Raw genomic sequence first — 11,597 nt, forward strand, 5'->3', positions numbered from 1 at the left:
ATGCAAACATTTACAAACAAAATATTAATGGTTGAGCATCTGTCCACATCAAATGTTGTTATTGACATTGTCATTGGATCATTATGTATTTCATTGTAGTAATTTGACATCAAATTAGCCATTTGGCTGTCGTATGATTTTAAATTTTTAGTTTTTAGTCATTTTATTTTTTCAACACCAAATGGATACCACTTGAAATCAACAAAAAATAAAGTAAGCCACTTGGCCAACAAAACAGGTTTTTTTTACGAGAGAGAAAAAAAAGGATTTATTATTTAGTTTTGAATGGATTAATTTATTTGGAGTAGTATATTATATTATTATTATAAATTACAAATAATAAGCATGTTTCTGTGTTTGTGATACACTGTGATCTACCGTTAATCACGGCAATCAATTGTTATTTCAAAATTCGTGTGTATGTAAATGATGATGATGATGATGAGGATGATGATTTTTTTTAAATTAAAAAAAAATTGGCACTTTGTGATTATATAATGGATGATTATTGATTGAATGATTATTATTGATAATGTCTAGATGCCATACGACTTAACATGTTTCCTGCCGATTCTTGATCAGATGATTTTATATGATCATTATTATTTGGTTGCTGTTGCTCAATTCGTGGCCTTTTAACACTATTTGATTCTTGACTTTCATTCGATCCATCACTACCAATTATATCATTGATGGTGAATTTTGTACGATGATTTTTTTCTTTATTATTAATCGATATCATTGATGATGGATCGTTATTTATACCATTATTTAAACCGGGTGAACATGATGAACCGATCAATGAAACTGGTGTTAATGTACCGGATGGACTTGGACTTTGATGATTGTTTAAATGATTATGATGATTTGAGCCATTGTTTAATGATGATGATTGAGATGATGGCGATGATGATGATGCTGATGATGATGGACAGGCGATAGGAATATTAGAAATTTGACTTAGAATATAATTATCATTTGTACTTGAAATATTTGCTGAAGATGATGATGATGATGATGATGATAATGGTGGCATATTGGTGGTTGTTCTAGCCATATTATATGTAGACATTGGATCCAATGAATCAATCGATGCTGTTCGATTTGCCGCTTGGAATGTAGTAGGCGTCATATGATTTAATATTGTATGATATGGATTCAATATAGGATGATGGTGATGATGTGAATTGCCATTTCTAGCCGTTGTTGATGTTGTTCCATTTAATATGGCTGCAGCTGCCGCAGCTATTGCTTGTTGTCTATATGTATCATGTACAACACTTGCAGCGGCTGCTGCTGCTGCTGCTGCAGCCGCTGGACCAAATGCCGCAATTGGACAGGCAGCATATGCTTGTAATAGATCTAAATGTTGTCGTTTAAAACGTTTACGACGTCGTAAAAAACTTCCATTTTCAAACATATCTTCAGATGCTGGATCCAATGTCCAATAATTTCCTTTACCAGGATTACCAGGTTCACGTGGAATTTTAACAAAACAATCATTTAATGAAAGATTATGACGTATACTATTTTGCCACATTGGATATTTTTCTTTATAATATGGAAAACGATTTCTAATGAATTCACATATACCACTAAGGGTCAATTTTTTACCAGGTGATTGTAATATCGCCATTGTTATTAGTGCAATATAGGAAAATGGTGGCTTTACTGTAGATGATTTTTTTGTAGATTTTTTGCCATCCGTTTTGGATTTTTTTGTCGATCCACTACTACTATCATTATGTTCATCACTTATATCGTCATCATCATTATCATCATCATCGTCGTCGTCGTCCTCTTCATCGATTATATCGATATCGGAATCCATATCTGTATTCTGATCGGACATTTGTTTAATATCATCAGCATCATCATCATCATTATTTTCATCGTCAACATTAGCATGAGCTTTAGTGTCATTATTTTTTTCCAATTCAATACTATTTCTAATTTCATTTTCTAATTCCGTTAATTTTGTCAATGATGCATTCAATTGATGTTGATTCGTAATGGATGATTTCATTAACATTGGATGATGATGATGATTATAAGATTGTGGTGGTGGTGGCTGTGGCTGTGATGGCACTAATGTTGAATATGCATTATGTCCAGCCGTAATAAATGGATCGATGAATAAACCATTTTTATGGCTTTGTTGTTGTTGTTGTTGTTGTTGTGGAATTCCATTCAAAAAATTATTCGTATGATGATGATGATGATGATGATGATTTTTTTGTATATTAATTTGTTGCATTATTTCCATTTGTTGTCGTACTGTTTCCGATAATTGTTGTGCTGCTGATGCATATAATAATGGATTCATCATTGTTGTTGTTGTTGAAGTTCATTGAATTTTTAAAAAAAAAATTCGTAAAAAAACCAATTCTTCAATATCAGATTTGTCTTTGTGTGATCAAATTTTCAAACGATAAATGAAAATATATATCAATATTCATATGCGAACTGAATGAATGAATGAATATGTCGAACACAAACGCACACATAGACACACATGATATATACGAGAATAAATGAAATTTTTTTTTTTACTTTTTGTTTCCAAACACAATACAACTGAGCAATCTCGTCGTAATATTCTTCTTCTTCGAACATACACACAACACACACAACACACGAAAAAAAGGCAGTTAATTAATAATCAAAATATTAATACAAGAACATTCGAATAGATAAACAAACTGTAGCTATTTGCTAATGAAAATTGTTGTTGTTGTTGTTGTTATTGATGTTGATGTTGTGTTATTATTATCATCATTGTCGACTGTGTGTGTGTGTGTGTGTGTTGTGTTGTGTTGTTATTATTGCTTCTGCTGTTATTTTGTTTTTTTTTTTTATTTGTCGTTTTAGATTTTTTTTTTCTGTTCATTATCATCATCATCATTGGTTGGTTGGTTGGTTTGTTCAAATGTTTTTTTTTTTCGTTCATTTGTTTTGTGTTGTTATTTTATCATAGTGAATTTTTTTTTGATTATGTGACCATGTTTCTGGTTTATGTGTGTGTGTGTGTGCTATGTGTGTGTGTTACTCTAGTTTCATTTCTAGTATACAAAAAAAAATTCGAAGGAGGTCGTACAGGAAATACAATCATATCATATCATCAAAATGTATTATAATGATGGGTTGGGCTTAGTTTTTTTTCAACTATATATATTTTCTATATATGTGTTCTGAACTAAACGCCTTTTGTTTACAGCTACTAACCAATAGAAATTCATCATGATCTCTATTATATACATTTATTATCATTATTATCAAACAAAATGTAACTGTACTAATATCATCATCATCATTTTTATCCACTAACAAAAAAAAACGACGATTGTTGAACAAAAAAAAAATTTCTTTATACATTGAATACAATGTATACATACAGAAGCAGATGGGCAGGCAATATTTGTGAAAATTGAATGTCTGTATGTCTGTATTCGTGTAAAGCCAATGTATTATTGTTGTATTAAATACAGTGAAAGAATTCTTTTTCAATGAATTGAAATACCAAAACAAAGCCCAAAATTACAACCCCCCAATTTTTCCATCCAACACGTTTTTTTTTCTCATTGAATGCTATGTAGAAGAAGGATGCTATAATAAGTGCGAAAAAAAAAATGAAACGCATGGATGACTTGTATATATCATCATCATCATTGCCAACAACAACAACAACAACGACAAAGACATCGACATCAAAATAATCATCATTGGCAATAATAACAACAACAACAACAACAAAAATCATTTGCTTTTTGATGTTAAATAAAAAAATTGTTGTATTTGTATAAATACTGATGTTCTTTGTGTGTATCACTTTCTCTCTTTCTTTCTCTCATTCTCTTCAAATAAATCAGATAAATCGAAAATGTCAGCATAAATCATCATGGATGTTTTTTTTGTTGTTGTTGTTGTTGTGTACATCGTTTTGTCCATATTCTTTTTGTCGTAGTCGTTGTCGTCGTTGTCGTCGTCGTCGTTGAAAGTGGGAGAAATGAAAGAAAGAAAAAAATCCAAAGTCAAATTCAATGGTTAAATGAATGAATGAATAAAAAAAAAGTTGAGGGAAAAAAATTGTCGAAAACAAATGTTTAGCTTGTAATTGTTTGTCATTTGAACATCATCATCAATGATGATGATGATAATCATTATCGTTATCTTTCGTTTTTATTTTCTCGCTTCTTTATTTGGTCGAATTTCTTTTTATAGATCAAAATGTTTGCTTGGTTTTTTTTATTTATTTATTTATTTATTTATCTGTTTGCGGTTTTTTGCCGTTGTTGTTGTTGAAATGAAAACCAATCATCATCATTATTATTAACTGGCTTCTGTGGGTTTGTCATACGTATATGATGATGACCTAAACCACTGAAATTGAATCAATTTTTTTTTTGCTTATTTTTTTACAATTGAATTTAGTTTGATTGGTGTGGTTGTTTACGTGAATTTTGTATTTTGTATTTTTTTTTTAAATAGAAAGCAAAATGTTTTTCATTTTTATAAAAAAAATACAAAAGTTTTTTCCTTTTTCTTTCATCACTATTTTCTGTTGTTGTTGTTGTTGTTCTGATTGAAAAACATTTTTTTTTTGGTGTTTAGCAAACATGAAAAATTCATTTCAGCTGCTGTATTTTTTTTTTGTTGGTGGCTACACAATAATATGCATATAATATGAATAAACATGTGCCATTTGGTTTTATATGATGATGATATGCAAATCGGTAGTATTATTGTTCCAATTGTTGTCAACTGTTTATGGTAGATTTTATATTTATGGGAATGGCCATCATTTTGATGATATTTTTGTTGATTTTTCATACTTTGAAAATGTAAATTGTTTTTAATTCCGTATTATTACTCATTATCACTGGTGTTTGTTATTATTATTATTATTGGACTATTGATTGATTACAAAACAAACATCCATTAATGGCGTTTGATACACACAGATAAATACCGTTAGTTTTTTTTTCTGCAAACAAAAAATTTTTAAATTATTCAAAATAAATAAACAAATTCTGCTGCCAATTTGTTTTTGGATTTTTTTTGTTTCTTTGCTTTTGTACGTTTCAATGTGGCTATTAAGCTACAGATAATTGATCACTTGGCATTCATTTTTGGACTTTGACTTTTGAATTTTCACCAACCATCAAGAATCATGTTTGATCTTTCGACCCATACAAAGCAACACATTCACACACACACACACATACAATCCAAACAAAACAAGGCAAGACATTTTTTTCTATCTGTCTGTTTTATTTTTGGAATCAAAAATAAAGAAAAAAAAAACGTGAACAAAAATTCATTTCATTTGATTGATAGAGTGCAACTTGCATGGAAAATTGTGAACCAAAAAAAAAAAAAAAATCACACTGAACACAGAATATTATTTGTCAGCAATATCAAATTCATTAGTCATTTTTCATTTCATTTTGAAATTTGTTTTTTTCATATTCAGAATTTTCATTTCATAAGTTTTTTTTTTTGTTTTTTGAATGAAGATAAAAGAAATATTATGAATTGCATGTTAAAAAAAAAGCTGTTAATCACTTTATTATGATGATGATGATGATGATGATGGTTGTTGTTGTTGTTGTTGTTATTGTCATTTATAATCTACTCCTACGACAATTAACAATATACATCCTAAAATAAAAAAAAAAAAAATTAAACTATCCACTGTAGTGATAATTATATTCCATAGTTTCCATGTTGTTGTAGATTTTTGTTTTTTTGTTTGTTGTTGTTGTTGTTGTTGTTGTTGCTGTTGTTGTTGTTGTTCTAAAAAATCTCATATAATGTAAACACCTCCCTATTTAGTGTTAAATATTTGATAAATAAATAAATAAATGAAAAAAACTTGGCAATGATTAATGATGATGATTGCGCATCTATTAAAAGTGGATGTCAAACAAAACAAAACAAAAAACGAAATTTTTCCATTTCTCTTCATGATGAAAAAAAATTTCCAGAGTTTATGATCGATAACGAATTAGTGTTTTATATATTGCAGATTATTACAATCCACAATGTCCAAATGTTTTTTTTTTTTTTTTTTTTTTTTGGTTTTACAAATTGTTTGTATTTTATAAACACTTGAAATTTGAATCAATCAATTCAATATAAAATGATAAATAATTTATCAATAAAATCAAAAACGAAACTTTCATTTTGTTGTTATCCACGGTAATTTTTTTGATTCTTCTTATATATGGCTACTGCAGTTTATAATTGTTTGAATTGGTTCATTCATGATGATTATAGCTCATACACACACACACCCGGACTAAACAAGCCACTTGAAGTTTTAGATTTTGTTTTTTTGTTCTGTTACGAATAACATTTTTTCCATGAAAATAGTGATGAAAAAAATAAAAAAATTGATACTTGGCCATTATGTATTGTTAAACTAGGTAGAAGTTTGTAGTTTTTCTTTTTTTTTTCACCACCACCACCACTACTACTACTGCATTATTTAAGTGTATCGTTATCGATTATTATTATTATCGTTATTAATAATGAAACGCTATCATCATCATCATCATCGTTGAGTGTTGATTTGAAGTGTTCTTTTTTTTTCATTATAAATTGCAAACACACAGACATAAATAATAATAAAAAAATGGGTACTTGTAAGTGTTTAGATCCAGAAAATTTCGGTTTCGGTTTCTGTTTCTTTCTCTCTCAATGAATTGTTTGTTTGTTTCGATACTTTCAATCAATACAATACAACAACTTTGACTGGACAATAATGATATTGATGATGATGATGATGATGACAAGAGCAATTTATATCGATTCAATTGTGAATTGAATTATGAGTGAAAAAAAAGACTCGAAATGAACGGAAAAATGTTTGAATAACTTTGTTTCATTGAGATTCATTCTGTATTTTTTTTTCTCATTTTGGTTTTTCATCATAGTTTGGACATTCAGTCAAACATTTTCAACACCATGTTTTCACGATATTGGATAAGCTAATAATAATAATCATCATCATCATAATCATTGCCTGGGCAACATTTTGTTACTTGGCAACGTATCTGTAGAATTGTATAAATTATTCGACTGTCTCAGGTGTTAGAATACATCTTCAAGTGTATATGCTGGTGCTGTTTTTTTTTTTTTGGAATTTTCAATTTTGAATTGTGAATTCACAATTCAATCTCGGTTGTGTGTGTGTGTGTGAATGAATGAATCAGTGAATCAATGGATTAAAATTGTTTGTATCTTACATATAGAAACAAATGGTGTGAATTGAAATAAAGTGAAAATGAGAATATTACAAAAATAAATGAATGAATGAAATGAAGTGATTCACAATTTTCTCCATTACCACCAACATATTTGGCTTTTGTCACATTTATTATTTACTAAATGTCCATAATTTTGGTCAATTTATTTGATTGATTGATTGCATGATTGATTACCAACCACACACACACACACACACACACACACACACACACACACCAGTTAATTTTGCCTCTTCAGGGGGTTCAGATTTTGGTCCCATGAGTGTCATTAACACACACACACACATGGAGAAAAAAAAACGGCTGGACACTTAATATCACTCTCCAATAATAACAACAAAAACGAAAAAAAACATTTACCGCCACAATATAAACTTGCGGAAAATTTCCCAAGAATATATTGGTCATTCATTCATTTATTTATTTAAATGTAAAATTCGTTTCTCTTCTGAACGATTATTATTTGTATTGAGGAAAAAAATTAATAAATACTAAGCGGCACACGTAAAAATTCAAACAGAAAATAAAACAACACACCTTTCCACCCACACACACACACACACACACACACACTGATAGAAGCATTTAAAACTTATGAAAAATTTTTTATATTTTCATTCAAATGCGGAAAAAAAATCTTTAAAAAGCTTAAAAATTTCACATGATCTCACTTAACACAAAACCTATCCCCACCCGCCCCAAACAAAGGATTAGTTTATATCAATATTTATGGGATTTATAAATACTGATCGATCATTTTCAAAAGAAAAAAATGAATGAATGAATGAATAAACAAATAAATGGTCGAAATAAACAAACAAAATGAAACAAAAACACCAAAAAAAAATCATTGATGAGAGTCGGAAATTCTTTCGGTGAATTTTTGTGATTTCCAAGAAAACCAAAAAAAAAGTCGAGATGTTTATATTGAATGAAAAAGTGAGAAACCGATAAAGTTAGTCGACCCAAGAGACTTGATTGAAATAAAAACTTACTAAACGTTCATTTCCGTGCCACACACACACGCACACACACACACAAACAGCAGCTAATTTTATCAATGACATCTCGATTGACAGGTGACAATTTTGTACTAAGTTAAAAGTCAATTTTTTTTTCTCTGTGCAATCACTGTTTCTTGTGTTGATCATCGATCAAATGTATTGACAATTTTGATTGATCATTGTATTTTTCAATGGTCAATATCTTTGTTTGTGTATCTGATTAGATATAAACTTTTTTGTGACAAACAGAAACCACACACAGATACACACAAACAAAAAAAAATTTAATTAAACAAAAAATCAAGTTCAAAGAATCTTGGTTTCCAAAAAAAAAAAAAAATTATTCATTGTCATTGTGATCATGTGATTGATTCAATTCTGTTATTAGTCTCAATTACAACAAATTGATCAAACACACACACACACACACACACACAATAGACTAAACACTGATTTTTCTCAATGATCAATGGTAACGAAAAAAAAATTTACCGACAATAAAAAAAAGACTAGATTCAAGAACAGAATGATTAAAAAAAAATCTCCCCACATGAAGGAATATATATGGCTTAATCATTTGGCTGAAAATTTGAAAACTATACGGTTAATTGCACAGATGATGACAATCATCATTGGTAATATATACAATGACAACAACAACAACAACAACAACAACAACAACGACTACGAAGAAGAAATCCACAGTGAATAATAATGACAATCATTGTGTGGTAATTTTTTATTTCTCTCTCTCTCTCTCTTCATTTCTGTGGTTTGGTTTGTTCATTGTGTGTGTGTGTTCTTCTCTTTTTAGGTCCAGGTCCTAGGGACCAGGGTTTTTTTCCGCATTTGTATGTGAGTTCTTTTTTTTTCTCATTATAATAATAATAATAAGCCTCTTTCTGATAGTTTTCAATACATGTATGTTCATTATTATCATTATTATGTCAATGTTAATTGTGTGTTTAATAAACATGTTTTTTTTTATATTCCATTTTCAATCCTTCAGTTTTTTTTTGGGGGGAAGATTTGGATATGAATTTCTGGTTTTTTTCCTGTTGTTGCACATTGGTGATCCAACTGGATCATTTCATGAAAAAAATGGTTAGAAAATCGATCATCATTCTAATAATAATAATAATAATTGATCGATCAAATTTTTGAAGCTAAACTTGATTGAATCATAAATTTTTGTCGTATTATTCATTGTTATTATATTTGCGGCTATTTAATAAATAAATTCAATATATATAAAATGGAAATGAAAACAAAACAAAACAAAACAAAATGAACGATTGTATTGAATATTTTCAATTGAAATGAATATGGTTCGATTAGCCAATTGTTATTTTGTTGTTTGTGTGGTTTTTGTTTCCATAATACTGGTGTTTGTGTGTTTGTGTGTGTGTGTACGGTATACCGAAAAATTTTTCAATCGATTCGTTTAATTTGTCGGTATATATCGCTTTTAATTCAAAAAAAAAAAAAAAAAAATTCAGGTTTGTGTGTGGCGGCTTGTGTTGTTTAGGCGGATTTATTTATTTGAAATTTATTATTGTTCCACTGTGTGTGTGTGTGTTTATTCGATGATGATGATGATGATTTGTATTTGGTAGCTAAATATTTTCATTGTTATAATAGTTGATCCAAATGAACTGAATCAAAAAAATACGGTTGACCTGTGCACACACACACACACACACACACACACACAGTACATTAGATTTTCAACGTCGTTTTTAACGTGTTGTGTTTACTGTATTTTTTTTTCTTCATGGTCATCAATATGAGATCTAACTCAATCAATGTTGGTTGCGTTAGATCCATATCCAGAGAAACAGCTAAATCATTTACCAACAACAAAAAAAAGGAGAAAGAAAATAAAACCTTCATGCTATAGATTCACCAGTGTTTATGAATTAATCTTTGATGGTGGTGGTAGTTGATGATGAAAACAACAAAACAACAAAACTAATAGACCAAATAGACCACACCAAGAGGATTAATATGTAGTTTTCTTTTCTTTTCTTTTTTTTCTCATCTGATATATATAATAATGAAAATGAACAAGAAAAAAAATGAAACCAAAATATTATGAACTAAGGTTTTTGTTATATAGTTATTGTAATGATAAAATACGAAATGAAAATGTTTCCATAAGCCAAACAAATAAAAGATTTAGGATTTTTTTTTTCTTTTTCCTTTCTCTCTGTATATAGTCTACATGTCCGTGGCTAGATATATAGTGTACCACAGGATCACAGAGACCACCAGATATTCAGGAAAAAAAACCGATTGAATGAATGAATGAATTACAAAAAATCCAAAGTGTGAAAAAAAGATTATATTTATATTTGAAACTATAAAAAAAAAAATTTTTTTTTTTTGTTGTCACAGTTAACATAACCAATGAATTCAATGATGCAGAAATTGTTTTTCACCATTATCATCAACATTTGTCAATTTAATTTCAATTTGATGATTCTGGTCATCATCATCATCATAATCATCATCATTGGCAACAGTAGTAGCAATCAGCCATCGATCAAATATCTTCAGGCAATATTCTTGTGATTATAGTTTTAGTTTGATTTCTTATTCCTTTTTTTTGTTTGTTTGTTCACGTTACATCAAATAGCAAACGCCACACACACACACACACATACATTGGATTTATTCATTTTCAATATGTTTATCCATTATTGTGTTATTAAAGGAAACAAAACAAAATAAAAAAACTTTACATTCATTTGAATTCAATCGTTGTTTGTATTTATATCTGATTTTTTTTTTTGATAATGGTATGATCCAAATTTTTAACTACCGATTACCCGACATTTTTCACTCATACACACAGAATGCAATGTTTAGTTGATGAGAATTGTTTGTTGTTGTTGTTTTTTTTGCATTATTGTTGTTGTTGTTGACATTCTTGGAATTCTTTGCAGAATATTTATTGTATTGGCAATTTTTTTTTTAGGTGTCAAATGCATCTATATTACATGCAGGTATACTAAACAACATCAGAATGATGATGTGGATGATGATGATGATAATAGAACAAATCAGAATAAATTATTCATCACACATCACATACACTAGGCAATGTTTATTCAGCCATAATAATCAAATGAAAAAGAAAAATTGATGAAACAATTTCTAGCGACAATAACTTGACAACAAATCGAATGACAAATAAAAAAATGAATGAATGAAAATTACAATCATTTACAAATGAATGATTTTCATAACATTTACACCACATGATATTGATTGCTAAATCAAAAAAAAAGAAAAAAATTGTACAAGTGTAACTGTAATC

General features: G+C 28.9%; 1 protein-coding gene across 1 annotated transcript; it reads right to left on the reverse strand.

Annotated features, from left to right (window-relative positions):
* Positions 1-267: 267 nt before the first annotated feature.
* On the reverse strand, positions 268-2,526 carry LOC124496082 (uncharacterized). Its single transcript, XM_047059550.2, has one exon. The coding sequence runs from the start codon at positions 2,327-2,329 to the stop codon at positions 524-526; it is 1,806 nt and encodes a 601-aa protein (XP_046915506.2). The 5' UTR covers positions 2,330-2,526; the 3' UTR covers positions 268-523.
* Positions 2,527-11,597: the final 9,071 nt, after the last annotated feature.

This window comes from Dermatophagoides farinae, chromosome 8, assembly GCF_024713945.1.
Source record: "Dermatophagoides farinae isolate YC_2012a chromosome 8, ASM2471394v1, whole genome shotgun sequence".
NCBI lineage: Eukaryota > Metazoa > Arthropoda > Arachnida > Sarcoptiformes > Pyroglyphidae > Dermatophagoides > Dermatophagoides farinae.

Coding starts and splice junctions, on each gene's coding strand:
- LOC124496082 (XM_047059550.2), bottom strand. CDS start 2,329: ATGATGAATCCATTATTATATGCATCAGCAGCACAACAATTATCGGAA.